The 18,396-nt window shown below is 40.6% G+C and overlaps 2 protein-coding genes across 3 annotated transcripts; one reads left to right on the top strand and one right to left on the bottom strand.

Annotated features, from left to right (window-relative positions):
• The first annotated feature begins 150 nt into the window (after window positions 1-150).
• Window positions 151-6,220, top strand: skp2 (S-phase kinase-associated protein 2, E3 ubiquitin protein ligase). Its single transcript, XM_086301754.1, has 10 exons — window positions 151-283; window positions 862-1,100; window positions 1,189-1,300; window positions 1,743-1,886; window positions 2,086-2,220; window positions 2,532-2,630; window positions 2,721-2,848; window positions 3,104-3,155; window positions 3,318-3,425; window positions 3,880-6,220. Exons 1-10 carry the CDS (start codon window positions 270-272, stop codon window positions 4,097-4,099), a joined length of 1,251 nt encoding a protein of 416 aa, XP_086157880.1. The 5' UTR covers window positions 151-269; the 3' UTR covers window positions 4,100-6,220.
• A 13-nt stretch (window positions 6,221-6,233) lies between these two features.
• nadk2 (NAD kinase 2, mitochondrial) lies at window positions 6,234-16,577 on the bottom strand. Of its 2 annotated transcripts, none has more exons than XM_086301752.1 (12): window positions 15,800-16,577; window positions 15,619-15,707; window positions 15,444-15,532; window positions 15,117-15,198; window positions 13,707-13,790; window positions 12,676-12,815; window positions 12,426-12,519; window positions 12,143-12,286; window positions 11,433-11,488; window positions 8,620-8,673; window positions 8,416-8,539; window positions 6,234-8,308 (listed from the first exon to the last, which is right to left on the bottom strand). In XM_086301752.1, the coding sequence occupies exons 1-12, from the start codon at window positions 16,019-16,021 to the stop codon at window positions 8,170-8,172; spliced, it is 1,317 nt and encodes a 438-aa protein (XP_086157878.1). In that variant the 5' UTR covers window positions 16,022-16,577; the 3' UTR covers window positions 6,234-8,169. The 2 variants fall into 2 exon arrangements, with proteins under 2 accessions (XP_086157878.1, XP_086157879.1); XM_086301753.1 differs by having other exon boundaries at window positions 12,143-12,238.
• Window positions 16,578-18,396: the final 1,819 nt, after the last annotated feature.

Raw genomic sequence — 18,396 nt, 5'->3', positions numbered from 1 at the left:
AATCACTATTATTACTTCTGAAAATCTGTCTACCACCCGTTCTAAAGCCAATGATATGGCACATAACATAACATAACTCAAAAAACTGCCACCTGGCGAAAGCACTAATGCGTATGACGTATCGCGATCTACGTGCAGGCACGTCCGTGACGTAACTATAAGAGGGCGCCCCGGTGTTGGCGGCGAATTTAAAGTCTCGGTTGGAGGGCTGCAATCCAAGCAGTCTTGCACTTTTCGTGTAGGATCGTACTTGGTTCGAGTTAAAGGAAATGCCAGGCGACAGGTATCGTCCTCAGTGGTTCTTACTTTCTGTTACTAAACATATTTGAGGTATAGCGGTGCATAAGTTATCTGTCAGATGTGTTGCACATGTGAGAACGAGCCGCCATCCCAAGGCTAGCTTGGTGCTGTTTAACTGTCCCGACTCAAAACTGTGCTTTCCATTTCTAAAGTGGTGTGAACAAGGCGGTTTTTATGCGAAATTGTGTGTTCGGTAGACTGTCAGCGTCGTTAGTGTAAAACTGTACCGATAGCGCGCTTTCTCCCCAGCGCTTTCCCTCCACGCCTGTCAGCGGCTCTTTTCTTCCCGGGGTACACGCTGTAAGCTAACCGCAGGGCAGGAGTGGACGTCCTGGACCACCTGCATGTGTCTGTACTGAAAGACAGGAGACGGTGTCTGTCGTTTGGTTTTGCAGTCAGTTTGCGCGGTCACTCCGCTGGTAGCTACATCAATATGGCGGGCACGGAGGGGTTCTTTAGAGGAAGCTAGGCCGCTAAGTAGCCTTTCTGTGGGGTGTCTGTGTAATGATGAAGCCTTGTTTAACGATGCCCACATGTCTGATTAACCTCTGCTTCCAACAGTGTCCCACTGCAGGATCGTCCCTGCCTTAGTCTGCAGGACTCCCTGCTGACTCAGCCCAGGAAAAGCAAGTCCAGAGGCATTCTTAGCGAGGGCCTGGACACTGAGTGCACCCCAACAGATTTCATCCTGCAGTTCACACCACCGCGCAAGCAACAGCGGCTCTTCAGCAAGGGGAAGGAGAATGACAGCAATCAATTTGTTCTTAGCAGGAGATCAAGGAGGAAAGACTCCTCACCAAGTAGGAGCAGATGCTTTTCTGATGTTTAAGATGAGGGCTTTCACCTGTGATCAACTTAACCTTTTTCCCTTTCTCTTTCCCTCTGCAGACATTTCATGGGATCAACTACCAGACGAGGTTGTTCTTAGGATTTTCTTCTGCCTTCCTCTGCAGGACCTCGTCAGAATATCTGTAGTTTGCAAGCGCTGGCAACGTTTGGCGTGAGTCATAATGATCATTAACAAAATCTCTGGCCCTGCTTCTTCCCGCTTAATTTTTTTTTTTAAGTGCAGGGCGGATCCTAAAGATTGAGTTTGCATACTTCAAACCACGCCTCTGGTTCTTTCTCACATCTCGTGACGCTTATCACAGTATTCAAAAATATGGAAATCCGTGGCCCTGTGGATTCCTCATTAAAGGATTACTCCTAGTTCATCCATTAAACAGCTGTCACAGCTACTTGCACACCATCACATTCGAAAGTATTAAATTCTGACAAACTGGTAGACAAACGAGTTTGTGCTGCTTGATATTCTCAATGACACACACAATGAAACCCACATTAACATTTAACAGAACGGGTTGCTGTGTGCAGGTTATTTACTGCAGGCTGCTGTAGGGGTTTGCCTCCATGACACCTCTTTGCTTGTGCATTCATCACAGGTTTGACGAGTCTCTGTGGCACAGTGTGGATCTAGAGGGGATGACCCACACGGCTCTGGCTCTGCAGCAGGTGCTGAGGACTGGCATCCGCAGACTGCGCTGCCCTCGCTCCTTTGTGGAAGAGTTGCACTTAACAGGCAGAGGGTTAGTCACATTTATCGTGGTCTGTCCTGATTTTCTTCTTCAGTGGAAGACTTACTGAGTTTTCCTTGCCTGCGAAAATCTAATGAAAACTATCTAATGTCTAACTATTTAATTTTCCTTCACACCAAAGAGCTCTAAGTATTAAGTTCTGTGGCACTTAAGTAGAAAAATGCTCTTTTCTTTCTTTTCCATTATACAGCTCTTTGCAGGTGGTTCAGATGGATCTGTCAAGCTCAATCATACCAACGTTGGCTCTGGAAGACATCATCTGTCGCTGCAGACTGCTAGAATGTCTGAGCCTGGAGGGTCTGCAGCTCTCTGACACCATCATCAGGTGAGATCTGAACCATTTGCTACTGATTAGAGCAGCAGGGATGTCACTGATTCCCAGGGTCTTTGCAGCTGCTTTTCTCTTATCAAAAATATGTCTGAGCTTTTCCTGACTTCAGATGTCCAGGGAAACATGCCTTTGTCTGAAAAGTCAGTGATGCTGTTTGTAGTAGAGCCTCATCAGAGATGGAAAAGTCGTGCTGTGACTGTTGATTGTAAACTGGCAAAACACTAAATTCCTCTCAGTAAATGCATTTTCTGAATGTGTTTGAGCCTTAAATTTGTACTGTGTGTTTGTTAATCTCTTTTACTCAGCTGTCTGGCAAAGAACACCCGCCTACAGGAGCTCAACCTCAGCGGCTGCTCTGCCTTCTCTGCTCCTGTGCTCACTAGGATGCTTAAATCCTGTTCCCGGTCAGCTGCTCAGTCCTTATTTACTTTGTAACCACAGTTTAAGTTTCTCCTCTGCCTCAGATTTACTAATGCAATTATTTTGTGTTTCAGTATACAACAGCTGAACTTATCATGGTGCACCTTTGATAATAATCACATAAAGAGCGTGGTTGATAATCTGAGTTCCAGTGTTACACATCTCAACCTCAGCGGTTACAGAGAGAGCCTCACCCTAAATGGTGAGTGGTGGAGATCTTCAAGTCACTGATTTCAACGCTAACAAACACAGCTGGTTTGTCCTGAATGATGTAACACAGAACAAGCTGCATAATGATACAGTAATTTGATTCACTTGACAGCTTGAAGGGTAACACTGAGGGTGCTGAAGTGAAATTACTGTAGTTTGTGAAAACTATATATAGATCGATCTAGATCTTAAAGATTGTTTGAGTTGCATCATTCTGACGTGTGTCTGTGTTATTTCTCATTTTTAGATGTGAAGGTGTTGGTGGAAAAATGCCGCCAGATTAAAACTCTAGATTTGAGGTAAAAGTTTAGTCATTGTTCTATGTTTGGTATTTAACTGTGGGGTTTTTCTTTAAGTTGTCTCGTTTTATTTGCTATTGCAAATTAAATTGTCATGGATGGAAAAATGTCTTTACCGTGGCCACAGATGACTGCAGCTTAAAATCTGTTTCTGTGTCGCAGTGATAGCACTCTGCTGACAGCTGACTGCTTACCTGTCCTCAGTCAACTCAAGCACCTGCTGCATCTGTCCCTGAGCCGCTGTTATCACATTCACCTTGCTGCTCTCACGTAAGTTTTTGTCTGCCTCCCACCTCCATCCATGTCACTGCTAGTTAGTGTGTCCCATCTGATCGGATCTTCTAGCTTATTTATTTATTTTTTTGCCACAGGTATGTAGATGTTTGTTTGTGATTATTATTCAGATGGAAACGCACTGTCTAAGTTACTAGTAAAGTACACGGATGATGATTACAGCACTAGTCTGTTTGGTAACTAGTGCTAGGTGTGGTGTTCATTTACAGTTTGATTTTATTAGTACAAAAACTCTGCTCTAACCTCGAGCTCTATATTTGGGACTTGTTTGCATGAGTGAATACTGAAAACTAAATGCTGGTCTAGATTTTATTTGGGGCCTAAACGGGGAAAATCTGTTAAATTTAATTTATAGTTTTCTAAAAAGAATATAGAATCATATTTGAATAGCTGAAAATCACGATTAATACTTTAGCTGGTGTGATTGCAGTGACGTGGGTATAATGTTCCCTGTGCTGAGCCAGCTGGATGTGTTTGGGCTGGTGCAAGATAGCCAGCTGCCCTCTCTGAAGAGGGAGATGCCTCATGTGAGCATCAACTCCAGACCTTTTTCAAGCATCGCCCGGCCCACACCGGCCAGCAGGTTTGTTGGATTCACCAGCGACCGCACCATGTGGAACAAGAAGTGTCGACTGCGGTTTGGACTGTAACAACCATGGCTCCTCCTTATTTCTTTAGTCCAGTTAGTTTGTAACGCAGAGAGTTTTGTCCTGCAAAATTCCAATGCATTCGGGTCTGACCTGGTGTGCAGTAATGGAACAATGTTTCAGTGTTTGCTGCTAAAGAATATGCTTTCTAGCCTTGCTTGCACATTTGTGTGCTCTTAAATGCAGAGCACGCAAGCTTGTGAAGAAATGTCAGGGTTGTGAAGTGAAACGTTACATTGTTTTAGGTTCTAATAATGTGTTAATTCATTTAAAAAATGTATTGAGCATGGTTTAAAAGGGGGTAAAGTGATTTAATTGGCTAAATACTCGTATCAGTTTTGCTCACTAATATCTGGAAATCAGTAAATGCATAATGAAGGTATGTTAAGGAGGCATTTACTGTGCTGCCTAAATGATCACAGATCTTTTGATAAGCTTAATGATTTTAAAACGGCCTCTTCTATTTTAGAAAAGTCAAATATTGACTATCGTCCAAATAATTTTAACTTGTAATCCAACATTTATCAGTTGCATCCTTACCTCCAGCTGTCGACATATTTAACAGTAAAAGTGTTTTGTGTGTGTCAGCTGTAAGAATGAGAGAACATTTGATTTTAATTGAACCAGTTTTAATGACAACTGATATATGTGGATCTGTCTCAACACATTGTTGCTAAAGAGACTACCTTTTATGGACTTCCAAATAATCTGTGTTGCTTGGAGTAATCCAAGTAGCTCAATAGTGTGGCTGTGTTTGCCCTCGTGTCAGCTTTAACTCTAGGGGAACATGTGAATGACTTATTTTCACCTCCGCGTCCTTTCTCATAAACCACTTTAAACTAAAAGCTATTGAATTTTTCTGTAGGATTTATTTAACTTAAGGAAAGTTAAGATAAGGAAATGTACAGTTTGTGCCACATGTTTATGTAATGTTTGCCTCTGCAGCATCAGTGGATTATTAGATCAATAATGATGTTCAAATGTTAAGTTTGATTTAAGTTTTAAAAACTATTGCTTTTCCTGTAGAGAAATGAGTTGTTATACATTGTCCAGTTTTAAGGCTTAAAAGTATTTGGACAGTGAAGAAGTAAGCAGATATTTTAGATTTCTTGTACTAAACTTGGATTCGATTGCTACTTGTATGAACCGACAGGAGTGAAGAGATGTGAATAAATTGAAAACCCTGAAAAATCATAAAAGACCTATTAGAGATCCCAAAAGGTTCATTCTGTTCATCTGGATCGTGTTTTCAATGTGAGAAATGTTTTCTCACTCATCCGAGTAACTTCTTCAGTCTCAACTGACTGCAGGTTTCCCCAACCATATAAACGGTACATTTACAACAGTACATGTGCAGTTTATAAGGTTGGGGAAACCTGCACTCAGCTGAGACTGAAGAAGTTACTCGGATGAGTAACAAATAGGCCTCGGCTGTTTCCCATGATGCACTGAGTATTTCTTCTTTCCCTCTCTCTGTGCTTACGAACCACTCTGCTCTCTGGTTCGGTTTACTTTCCCTCAGCCCAACCAGTTTCAGCAAATTGCTGCCTCTCCCCAAACAGTGTCAAAGGATTCTTCCTGTTAAAAGGGAGTTTTCCTTTCCCACTGTCAAAGTGGGAAAGGAACCACCGTTGGGGTTTTCAGTTTTCTCCGTAATATTGTAGGGTCTTTACAGTATAAAGCGCCTTTAGGCGACTGTTGCTGTGTTTTAGCGCTACATAAATAAAAGTCTACAGTGTACATTTGTGGGCATGGCATGAACTGTGACATACTTGCAGTGCTGACAGATGATTTTCTTGTGCAGTTACAGCAGACTGACTAAAATGGTACACTGTGCAGATGATTAAATGCACTGAGCATAACCAAATGTATCAAGGACAAGGGAGGTTGCTGCAGACGGATAGTTTTTAGCATTTCTTCCAGCAGACAACTTCTCAAATCTGATTGGGTTTTTTTTTTTTTTTTTTAAATTAAGGATGACTCCTCCCACAATTTGGACCATTATTTCAGCCTCCAAATTGTTAATTATTAAAAATGATAAATTTCCTGCTAAAGTCACAACGAAAAACAACCTGCTTGATACAATGAAGACAGGAAGGTAATAAGATGAGCTTAATGGGGGGGGAACAAAAGCAGCACACAGAAGCACTTGTAGTTCATATCACTTTATCGAGTTCCAAAACACAACATTCCAGTAGAGTGTTTCCATAGGGAAACTTGCCTTTGGCATGGTGCATGTTACACTTTGCAGATAACTTTTCAAACAGAACATGGTTTTTGCAAGAACGCTCCAAGTCAAGAGATTTGTTGGGTTAAAAATAACTTCACCTATAACTTTAGCCATGCCCACCACAGACAAGACTGTTTCCTGTCTTAGGAGGTGTCAAGAAACAGCCCCTTTAACTCTACCAGAGAAAAAAACCCCAACCCTTTAAACATGGAGTTCTCTTTGCTGCACTACATTTTTTTTTTCCCTCTAAAACTTACCGTTCTGTGTGGCTCAGACAGCTAGGAAAAATAGACACTATATTCCAAAAATATCTTTACTCAGCAAGCCGCTGTGCTTCAAGTCCTCTGCATACATTTACAATTATAAAACTTACAGCGGAATTGAATATATGCTTGGACAGGACTGATGAATCTAGATTTTTCTCTAGTGTTAACGAGGCCCTGAAACCAACAGAGAATGTCTCCTGGTAACAAATACTGTACCAAAGCCAGATGTAGCATATCCCACAGTTGGCCACAAACTTGCATTAGTGAATGTTCTTTCAATACCATCAAGACATCCTGTAGATTATTTCCCCCTCAATTTATAGGATAGTAGATAGTAGGATGAGTAGGAAATGTGGATTAATCCACCACTGAAGACAGCTGGCTAGCTTATAGTATTGGCTGATAATAACTTAACATATCCAGTTATATATAGATATATATTTAAAATGGAGTGCTTTGAGTGGTCTGTAGGAACAGAAAAGAACTCCATGCTAGTTGTGCCATCAGTACATATGTCGAGTGTTAAAAAACTTTTGTTTTGGTGGGGTGTTTAAAAACCCTGTCACAGTTTGACCAGCAGGGGGCTTTGCTTCCACAGTCCTCTTAGCACTGCGCATCACATGTAACAGGAACGCATCACAGAGCCAGACGGTTGTGCCAGTAAGTTACTAATCAGTTTGAAAATAATGATTCCTTTTAGCCTACATAATATATATATATATATAGAGATTGGAGATGTAACATGGTAAAAAGCAAAAATTAAAAACTGAAATACCAATTGTCATTAGTATTTCAATAACATTCAATAACAATTGTGTTATTGTGTGGTTTTGTACATTTATGGTTACACTCTCCCCACGTTCTTGCACTTTTACTTCATCTTCAATTTCCCAGAAAGCTCCTCACATGAGTCAAGCATTTTATTATAATCAGCTCAAGTTATGCTATCAGTGGTGATAATCAGGAAGTCAAAGTGTGACACTGTCCTAATCGTAATGCATGTATAAAAAGAATCACCTGATGTATCAATATCAGAAGTTTGAACTCCTTAGAAATCTGCAGCCATGTTCTGTTTAAAGGTTTTTTGTGTATTCAGCAATAAATTATAAACTTGAGGCAGAGTAATTTGGATTTGTTGACAACAATAACTCTGAATAACTTTGCCCATATTCTTAAAGCTCACTCAGTAGTGTGAAACCTACTGAAAATCTTTGTCCTGTTTCAGTGTGGGGCAATATTCACAAACAGTTTGCTGGATCAGTGTAGCTTTTATGTCTGACGTTTCCAAAAGACTTCAGGTCTACAAAGAGTTTTTACATTCTTTCATCTTGGCCTTAGTTTCACTGCTCACTTTAGGGCTTGTGCTGATATACCGTAAATATAATCAGAAACTGTATCTAAATAAGGGATCATCTTTGTAGCTTGGAATATTGACACAAATATTAAAAATGAAAAGAAAGTGTAAATGGGTTTTGTTTGTAAAATATGTATAATAAAACAAAAGCAAAGGACAAATACTTCCCTTTGAACACATCCACTTGTGAACACTGTTAGCTTGAGAGATATTCAGACTTGTCTCAGTTTTCTAACACAACAGTCCGGAGCTGGTCCTCCTCGCTCATGCTGATTGTAGCGATAGCACCATCGTTGAATTCAAAGGAAGTCCCACCATCCACCACCATGCAAGCATCCCAACAGCGGGAGCGGACACACAACCTGAAGGCAGAAAAGAAGGAAAAAAAAACCAAAACGATCAAAGGCTTCAGTTACAGCACAGACTCATCGACGTTGTGCTCTGCCTGAGACTGGTGATCACCACTGACTTTGTGGCAAAGCCTCTCTGTCGACTGCTGGAGAAGACCCTGTTCACGATGGGCTCCCTGACGCTGTAGAACAAACGGCTGTCATCTGGGCTGAACACCAGAGACTTGTTGTATTCCTCTGTAACTGATCACACAGGTGCAAGAGCAAGATAAAAAAGGCTATAAAACTACACAACAATAATGACAAGAGAAATAGGAGCTCACCTTTTTCAATTAATTCTTGGTTAAGGGGGATATCCAGACCTGACTGGGATTTCCCTGGAAGAAAATAAAAAGGCATTTAGGAAACAAATTGGGTTTTATGCATGCAAGGACCAGTTACAATCTACAGTTCCAGAACAGTACAATAGAGGCCAAATATTATCTAATACATTTTGGATTCCAGGTAAGTGGGATCACTGCAGTTTGTTAACTTTTGTTTTGAAAATTTGGGAAGTTTAGCATTAACCTTACTGGGTGTGTTACAGTTTAAGTCAGCGGTCCCTAACCCCCGGGCCGGTCCGTGAGTCGTTTGGTACCGGGCCGCGAGAGTTGCGGCTCAGGTGTGAAATGTATGGTTTTCAGGGTTTTTATCGGTTTTCAGCGTTGTTTTGTTATCGCTTTTATCGTTAACTCAGTTTTCCTGGGTCTTTTCACGTGTTATGAATAAATCTTCTTTTTTCGGTACTGGTACTAGTTTTATTTTGTTGTATTTATCCGCGACACCTTAAAGGCCGGTCCGTGAAAATATTGTCGGGCATAAACTGGTCCGCGGCGCAAAAAAGGTTGGGGAACGCTGGTTTAAGTGAAAGGTCCTCAGGATTACTAATAAAATAATACCAGGTTTTATTCTTTTTCTCCCCTCTTAATCCACATGCTGGTGGAAAGTGGACCTTTTGTACCTCCCCTTATTTTCTGTCATGAATGCTGTTCCAGTGGTGGACACCAGAGTTATTAGAGTTTTTCATTTTCATATTTTATTGCTTTTAATTGAATTTAGTTTCAGTCAGCTCCAGAGTGGAATGTTTAGTTTTATTTGTTTCAGTGTCTTTTAAATTATTATTCTATGAAGTGGAGAGTCAGAGGCAACATTTCTTGTAGGCAGGCAAGTACCAATAGAATCTTTACCAGACTAACACATACTAAAACTGAGGCTCTTTCCTTTAACATCATTTCAGTTGGTTTTAGCGTCAGTCTAGTTTTTATTTTCCATTTTTAGTTTTAGTTTTTATCTTAGTTAACAATAATAATAACCTTGGGTGGATACTCAGTGTTACCCCTGTCCACAGCTTTAAGTTATGAGGTAAGTGTATGTGCTTTAGCCCTAAAAACTCCAGACAATTTAGTATGTATGGATCTGTTTGACACTAGAATGTGCAGTATGTTTACCTCAGGCACACAGCTCTGGGTAATGTTACACCCACCTGCTGTTTAAAGCTCCTGCTTACAAGGGTCAACTATTCAGAAAAAGATGGTTAAAGGGAAGGGTGGCTTTAGCAGCAGAACTGCCAAGGGGTCATTAAAAAACAAAAATCATATAACTCTAAATAAATAGATAAAATCTGAACTTCATATTTAATCAGTTTGTGATAAATAAATTTTAAAAAATCATCAATATATCATTACAGTTTTATTCATCACAGTGAATTTTGGGGTGTGTCAGAGCAGTGGGGAAACCATAGCTGAATTGAGGAGGTGAAGGGCTTCAGACCGAGTGGTTGACAGTGAGTAAGAGAGCGGCTGCATCGGGCAAATAAAGAAAGTGGTCTTTTTCTTTTTCAAATATACACAAATTGTTTAGATTGACAACCAGGCAAATGGAACTACTCATTCTTCTTGAGAGTTTAGGTGTTACTATTTTGCTGCATTTGCTGATAAGGAACATTAAGACAGACACATCTTGCAAGTCTCTGCCTGCTACTCTGCAAAGTTATGATGATATCTGCGTAGGGATGGGTATCGAAAACCGGTTCTTGTTGAGAACCGGTTCCCACTGTTTCAATTCCTTGGAACTGTTTGCCATTTTTGCAAACGATTCCCTTATCGATTCCAGTCGCCCCGAATGACGTCACCACGTTGCGGAGCGTCATTTACCTGGCAGGAAACATGGCGCCTAAGCAGCTCAGACGCTCAAAAGTTTGATTATACTTTACAAGAACGGATGACAACAGGGCAACTTGCAATACTTGCAAAGTAGATATTTCATTTAAGGGAGGAAACACTACGAATATGCAAAAGCATTTGCTCACAAAACACATGATAACCTTAAATGAATGTCATGTTTTTAATGCCGCTTGACTCGTGAATCTCAACCCAGCAGCAGCGGTAACGTTTGCACGTCCTCTCCCGTTAATGCGGCAGGTAAATAATCAACTAACAGTGCATATTATGTTAGCGCGTTCTGCCTTATTACAAAACCTGCCATTACTGTGCATTTAGGTGACCATGATGAGAGAGACAGAGAGTCTGGCTCAGATGCTGGCAGTTCTCGCTGCAGTCTACCGGTAGCGTCTCCTTTCAGGCCAGGATAGACGAATGTCACCGAGCAGTGACTAAGTTTGTGGTAAAAGGCTTGCACCCATTTGCCACAGCAGATGCCCCGATTTTCGGTAAGTGAATGTATTTAATTGTAGGCAGGGACATTACTGGATATTCTTGTGTAATTGCTACAGAATAATTTATGTTATACTTTGTTATTGCTACAGAAGAATATTTATTTTATTATTTTACATTTACAATTTTTTCCCCAGGGACCTTGTGACACCACATTGAAGAGCCATAGGCTGGATCTCTTAAGATCTCACTGTTGGGTTTGTAAGGCCATGTTACTCCTAAATTTCTATCTTGTTCAAAGAGAAGATAAAAAACAAAGTTCTAAGCTAATCGACCTTAGTGTTTTCCTTTTTAAAAAGAATCGATAAAGAATCGAATCGTTAAACAGAATCGAAAGGGGAATCGGAATCGTGAAAATCTTATCAATACCCATCCCTATATCTGCGGGTCTTGCACCTCAAAATTTGCACATGTACAGTACGTACCAATTTTTAGAACTTCTTCCACTGCTTGTTCAGCAAGTTTATTGATGTTGTATGACCTGTGGAGCACAAGAGAGAAGCTTGTGAGGGAGCTGACAAGTGTAAAGACACGATTCTTTTCATTCTTATTTGTAAGGCAATATCATGCTTTACATCAATGGCTTTCATAATTTATAGGAAAAATAAAACGTGACAAAAATAAAACAATGTCTAAGTAAAGAATCAGCATTTTTAGTAGTAAATCACAGCTGGGCCAATATAAATTTTTATATCTATCTGTGTGTGTTTAAGTCTTGCCTGCATCTCCTTTCAATGTTAGGTGAAGTTTAATAATATTAATCTGAATATTAAAAGCTCTTCATGGACCAACCAAAAATGAATCAAGTGTTTGGAGCCAACTAAGAGAAATTTACTTAAGTTTGGTTGATCCACACAACGTGATAAAGGCCCACTGGCTATTATTACTGTGCAGCTGTGCTCATACAGATGTTACAACCTAGGTTTTTCCAGTGACTTGAAACTTTTCCCATCACATCACACTTTTTACAGTCCAGTAAGAATTTGCTCACTTATGTGAAGAGACTATGAACCTATGAGGTTCATTTGCACCTGACTCAAGCATCAAAGCTTTAAATGGTGCAGGAAGAGCTATTCCTGGTGCAGGAAGGTGATTAGGAACTACTTTTTTAAACATTTAAAGTTGTTTTGTGTACCAGGCTTTGGATCCTGTTCCTGTGCATATGTTCAGTCCAGAACTCTTTTGTTTTTCCCATGGGCCATCATCCACGGAGATCTCGTAGTAGGAAGCCCTATGGAGCAAGAGGTTAACATGGGGTTTGAAGGATTTTAACTTCACCCTGTGGTGGACAGAGATTTTTCCTGATGAGTGCTGGAAAAGCATGCAGCATGCCAGTGAAGGGACTGAGGATTTATGAAAATTACAATATGCAAACATGCTTAGATGGGAGTAAGAATCTGTTTCCGTGATTAAGGTACCTGGAAGACAGAGATTCTCCAATGAAGATTTCATTTAAGCTTCTAACAGGGAGAAGGCTAGGCTTGTGGAAGGTCTCATGTAGTGTTCCTGTCCCTAGAAAGAGTAATTGAATTGGGAAAAGGACGCAGGGAAAGAAATCAAGAAAACATCAATATAACTCCAATCTCACGCCATGTTTGCACAAACTCAGGATTGAGTGACACTGGAGAAAAGAGACTGGATCAGACAAGCATGCTGAGTGGGTCGTACTGTTTAAGTTGTCCATGGAGGTGAAGCGGTGAGCTTGGTTGTGCTGCTCCAGGCTGAGCTGCTGTTCGTGGAGGTCCACTGGATTGGGATTTATTCCTGTTCCCTCTAAGTGCAGACGGATCCTCTGACGCCACAGCCACCTGAAGACAGCCAGGGAAATGTAAGGGGACGAGATCTGCAGTCTCAAGAGGCGTTAGCCTTGTGTCTGCGCCATTTCTCCATTTTCTATATTTGTCTCCGAATCCTCTTTAAACCACTTTTATGAGAAGAGGAGGTCTACTTTGAAACATAACTACAGAATCTGAGGAAATAAAACGGTGACACTAAGACAGCATCCCAAATATCACCATATTCATTTTTACTGGACACTTTTACCAAAACTCTTGACAGTGGGCAGCAGTGAACTCTAGTAGCAGGACAGTGTAAATGGATTTAGGATATCCGACTGAGTTTGACGACACAGCTTTGGGGTGTTAGACATCATGTGACTTTTCCCCAGACATACAGATTTAAACTCCTGAACTCTAAGCTAATGACATGTCAACAACTCCATGGTGTTCAGTACGCTGTAGCCAGCAGCAAAGAGTTATGGACTATTTTCTGTACAACTTTGAACATAAAATAATCCACTGGTATTAGTTAATAACATAATGCAGTTGTCAGGGCCTTCAATACAGACACAATGATACAATTTTGCATTTTTACCTCGCAGAACCACAGTACATTTTAAATCAAACATGTTATTAAAGTGCAGAGTTTTCACTTTAACTCAAGGTACTTTACACTTTAACAAAAGGTATTGCATTAACTGTTTAACTACACTCATTTCATACACATTCCCCCATTTCCATTGGTAAGTTACCTGATTTAAAAGCAACTGTGGTTGTGCACAGAGGCAAAACTGCAAAAATTCAGCCCCTGTCCAAATACTTATGGACCATAACTGTAGATTGTCACTACTGAGCCAGAAAAAGCTGCTAACATTGAGGAAGGCGTGAGAGCAGTCAGCATTTGTAGATAAAAATACACACCTGAACTCACCACGGCACAGCTTCTCCAGTGCCTCTGGGAAGGCACGAGTGTATCGCACAGGCAGGCACAGATGACCTTCTGACCTTCAGTAGAAAGACAAAACTTCAATATACTCACCTGGAAATGTTAACCAGCAATCGGCTGGCTTAATCCCATGAAAAATTCAACTTATTTAAATACTTACACACCACTGCACTGAGAAATTTACATTAATGACTTATTGAGTTTTTCAATAAAACACACAGTCTTTATTATTGTGGGCTTACTATGCTTTACATTTACTTTCTGTTGTGTATATATACACTGTTCCAACAGTGGATGTGGCCAAAATTTCAAAGAATGAAGTCAGTGTACTTGCAAATAATTATTGCGAGCTAAAAAATTCATGGCTGTTCTAAATACTCATTTTCAGACAGTTTTCCCTTCTTCTGGCTCTGCGACAGTGAAGAGCCCCAATACATGTAAGACAGAGGATGAACTAAAGGGGCGGATGAAGGTCCAGCATAACGATAAAGATCGTCTCCAGACCATGCAGCACTAGTGCTGGAGGACAAAACGATCACGCTATTTTAAAAATGTTGATGACAATGATAAATTCAATCAATACACATGGCTTATCGGGCCAATAGATGTTCTCCCTCTCAACCCTGGTACCAGGGGCAATGGGGTTCAACAGGTTAACGTGGCTATAATACCCAACAAGTAATACCAAAAAGCCAGCTGCTCAGGAAGAGATAATACAGGTCGCAAAAAGGCAAAAGTGCAGAAGTCGTTTCCTCCATTTAGACTGAGCGCAGATGGACAGGTTAAAAAAGACACAGCGCCGACAGGTCCTGACAAAGTTCAGTAAAATGACACACCTCTTTTATTACTTTCAAAAATATGCAAAAGAATGTCTATTAAACTTCAAACTGTGAACAGGCTAGTCTTATTAATTGGAGGTACAGGTGCAATTATTCAGATACAATACATTAGTTTCTATTTCTATTTACATTTACATTCTATTTACATTTTTTTATGCCTGCACTGTTAAACAGTACAGCACAGTGTTATACTGCCAGTTAATTTGAGTTAATTGTATTTTTTAATGCATGTAAACCAGTAATTTCCCCATGTTTCAGGTAATTGTAGCCTATTAGTTATTAATACTTTTTCTTCAACTTTCAATTTGTATTAAAACAAACAGCTAGCTTAGAATACTAACATGTACCTACATCTATATCAATAATTACCAAAATTGTTTAATATAGAAAAAAAACATTAATAGTGATAATAATTTGGTCTACATTGCCCAGCTCTATGCAGAACTAGCCCAACAACAAAAATATGGAGTTGTACACTAACATAATAGGTCCACTTTAATTTAACAATACAATTCATATCCAACAATGGTCTGTTCTGTGCTTTACCTTTCAGGGTCTGTGTTAACTCCAACGACTGGTTTGTCTTTGCTAAAAACCTTACTGGCCACAAGTAGCATTGTTCCATCACCTAATAAACAAAAACAAAAAACCCCCACACAATTCCAGTTACTGAACTTGGATTTTGTTAAAGAACAAAGAGAGTGAAAGACAAGGAAGAACCTTTTATTCTGTGGTTATTACATTAACAGAATATATACTGGTAATGACCATATAAGCCATATATTATTGATGTTCTACATTTACAATGAATTACTGTCCCAAGCAGACAGCTTTGTTGTACAAATGATACCTAGGATGACAAAATATTCCTACCTCCAGCAGAGATAATGGTATCTGCCCACCGCACTACATCTTCATTGTATTCTCCTCTTTTTACCACTTGTACAGTAATGCCTTCTCTCCTGAAAACAAACAGAATACAAAGAGAGTCCCAGCTGCAAGCACTTCCCATTTCTCTAAGAAACATTGCTGTTGGACGGTATCTTACTGCAGGCTCTTCACAATGTGCTCCACGTTGCTAGTGTGGATGTTGTGTCTTTCCAGAAGGCCATTGTAGCTGGAGCCCTTCATAGCAAGCTGTAGAACACAGATTAAGTAAAACACTGGGTGAAGGGTAGAATGTAAAGTGGCGTGTTTGCTTTGTGGTAGTCACATGAATGCAGTCTTACCAACTGCTTTAGATCTTCTTCAGAAACTCCTGCATAGCGATACCGCTGCTGTTCAAACTCATACCGCGTAGTCTTTGTGACCACTGCTACCTTTTCTGGTTTGAACCCAGCTTTCGGTTGTGGTGATGCGCTGCACAGTGAAGCGTGGAGGGGGCGAAGAGTGTTTCCATACAGCAGGCTGATGGCTCGACTCCCGTGGCACAGCACCGAACGGCGAGCCATCCTTATTAAATGAACCTACAACCAAAAACTTCACAAAGGTCCGGTTAGAGTTACTCAGGGTCCTGCGTAGTGCAGCTGTTAGGGAGCGCACATACTGACTCCTGTCAGTACTCGACAGATGTTTCACAGTCAAGTGAGATCCACGCGCACACAGCTGTCAAGGACGGTCACCACCACGCTCGCTCCGTGTTGCAAGATGAAGACGTTAAGATTTAACTGTCCGAGTAAAGTATCTCCTCAGAACAGCACTAAAACGCCAAGAACAGCAGTAACCTTGCTGCTAACTAGTGATTCTTCTAACCATATTTGGCAGAACCGGACTTTTCCAGCTGAGCTTAACAAGCTAAAAGTAGCTAGCAGCTTGTTCACAAGTCGTTAGCCTGTCTGCCTATCACATCTTTTTCACTGGGCTAACTGTTGTCGCACGCCACAGTCAAGCCGTGCTACGCTCCAAAGCTCCTTAAACACGAGATAACACCCATAAGAAGGTGAATAATACGCGACAACATAGAAAACAGTGGAAGCACAAACCATGCAACCGGGCACGTACTCAGGCTGTACGTGCGTGCGTGCGTACGTAACGTAGCATCTCATTGGCTGGTCGAAGGGCCTTGGTCCAGCTGGAGGCGGGTCTGCCCTAGGACAAAAAACAAACAAACGGATTTCTTGGTGTAAGCGCCCCAGCATGAATGATCAGTCCAAACAGAACAGACACACACTCTAGCTACCAGCAGTGGCTCATTGTCAAAGCAGCTATTTATTTGACTATAATCTCTCTCTAATTATGTCAATATGTAATTATGTTTAGTAATTTGATTGGGCAATTAATTGTGAGTACTGAAAATGACCAATGGTCAATGCTTAATCTGCAGGATTTATGGTCCCCCAAAATTGTCCGTCTTCGTACACTTTTCGGTCAGACAGACAGGGGAGAGGGGCTCTCACCCACATGCGACGCGCTGCAGTGCCTTGAAGCAGAAATCAAGACGTGCACGACCGGGTGTTGTGCCAAAAAGTGATCGGCTGACAAAAACTGATTTCCTGTATTTGCCAAAAATTGATTGACTGCTTTCTTACATTTGCACAATATCTCTAGAATCAGAGTGACGCTAAAAAAAAAAAATCATTTATGCATTTATTACTTCTAGGCTGGACTAGTGTAATTCATTATTATCAGGAGGTCCTAAAAACTCACTGAAAAGCCTTGAGTTGACCCAAAATGCTACAGCAAGAGTAGTGACAGGGACTGGAAAGAAAGAGCATATTTATCCTGTATTGGCTTCCCTTCAGCTCCCTGTTAAATCCAGAATTTAATTCAAAATCCTGCTCCTCACATACAAGGTCTTAAATAATTAGGCCCATCTTATCTTAATGACCTTATAGTACCATATCACCACATTAGAGCACTTCGCCGTCACACTGCAGGCTTCTTGTTCCTAGAGTATTTAAAAGTAGAATGGGAGGGAGAGCCTTCAGTTTTCAGGTCCCTCTTCTATGAACCAGCTTCCAGTTTGATTCGGGACACGGACACTATCTCTACTTTTAAGATTAGGCTTAAAACTTTGGGCTACCCTTAGTAATGCTGCAATAGGCTGCTGGGGGATTCCCATGATGCACTGAGTATTTCTTTGTCAGTCACCTTTATCACTCACTTTGTTACCTCTCTGTACTGAATCACACTTGTTATCAATCTCTGGCTGTCTTCCACTGCATGCATTTTGTCCTGCTTCCTTCTCTCACCCCAACTGTTTGCGGCAGATGGCCGCCCCTCCCTGAGCCTGGTTCTTCCGGATGTTTCTTCCTGTTAAAAGGGAGTTTTTCCTTCCACTGTTGCTAAAGTGCTTGCTCATACGGGGTCATATGATTGTTGGGTTTTTCTCTGTATGTATTATTGCAGGGTCTACCTTACAATATAAAGCACCTTGAGGTGACAGTTGTTGTGATTTGCTGCTGCATAAATAGTCAAATCTAATCAATTTATTTATATAGCACTTTTCACAGGATAAAAACCATTAATTTTTTTATAAAAAATAAAACTGAATTGAATTCAATTGGATCTTGAGAGTGGACTAAAATTTTGTTTTACACATTTGTATAATGTATAATTTTTGTATAATTGTTCTGTATAATTTTGTATAATGATAAGCATCTTATCTGGTCTATAGATTGAGATCACTTGATGCCAGATATGAGTGGGGGATCTCAAAACAGCACTGTAGGTGATGTCAGTTGTTCTAGTAAGCCAAGCCCTCTGTTCATTGATTGTTCACAGACAACATAGATCGCCTGTCTCACTCTACGAAGGGGTATGATTGCGACATCAAGAAAAAAAATATTATTGATCATTTTGAGAATAATTTTGATGTTCTGAAACA

This window comes from Aulonocara sp. 'chitande type north' Nkhata Bay, linkage group LG7 (genome assembly GCF_057382095.1).
Source record: "Aulonocara sp. 'chitande type north' Nkhata Bay isolate Kocher_YH1m ecotype deep benthic linkage group LG7, A_spYH_male_GT1.1, whole genome shotgun sequence".
Classification (NCBI taxonomy): Eukaryota; Metazoa; Chordata; class Actinopteri; order Cichliformes; family Cichlidae; genus Aulonocara; species Aulonocara sp. 'chitande type north' Nkhata Bay.
This window is presented reverse-complemented; position numbering and strand designations above follow the sequence as displayed.

What these genes read in the sequence shown, in the direction of transcription:
- skp2 (XM_086301754.1), top strand. An exon ending in TTGCACTTAACAGGCAGAGG is followed by an intron (nt 1,887 to 2,085) that starts GTTAGTCACATT and finishes TCCATTATACAG; the next exon opens with CTCTTTGCAGGTGGTTCAGA. An exon ending in AGAGAGCCTCACCCTAAATG is followed by an intron (nt 2,849 to 3,103) that starts GTGAGTGGTGGA and finishes TCTCATTTTTAG; the next exon opens with ATGTGAAGGTGTTGGTGGAA.
- nadk2 (XM_086301752.1), bottom strand. Translation starts at nt 16,021, where the DNA reads ATGGCTCGCCGTTCGGTGCTGTGCCACGGGAGTCGAGCCATCAGCCTG. An exon ending in CACATTGTGAAGAGCCTGCA is followed by an intron (nt 15,533 to 15,618) that starts GTAAGATACCGT and finishes GTTTGTTTTCAG; the next exon opens with GAGAGAAGGCATTACTGTAC. An exon ending in GGAAGAAGTTCTAAAAATTG is followed by an intron (nt 8,674 to 11,432) that starts GTACGTACTGTA and finishes ATTTTCTTCCAG; the next exon opens with GGAAATCCCAGTCAGGTCTG.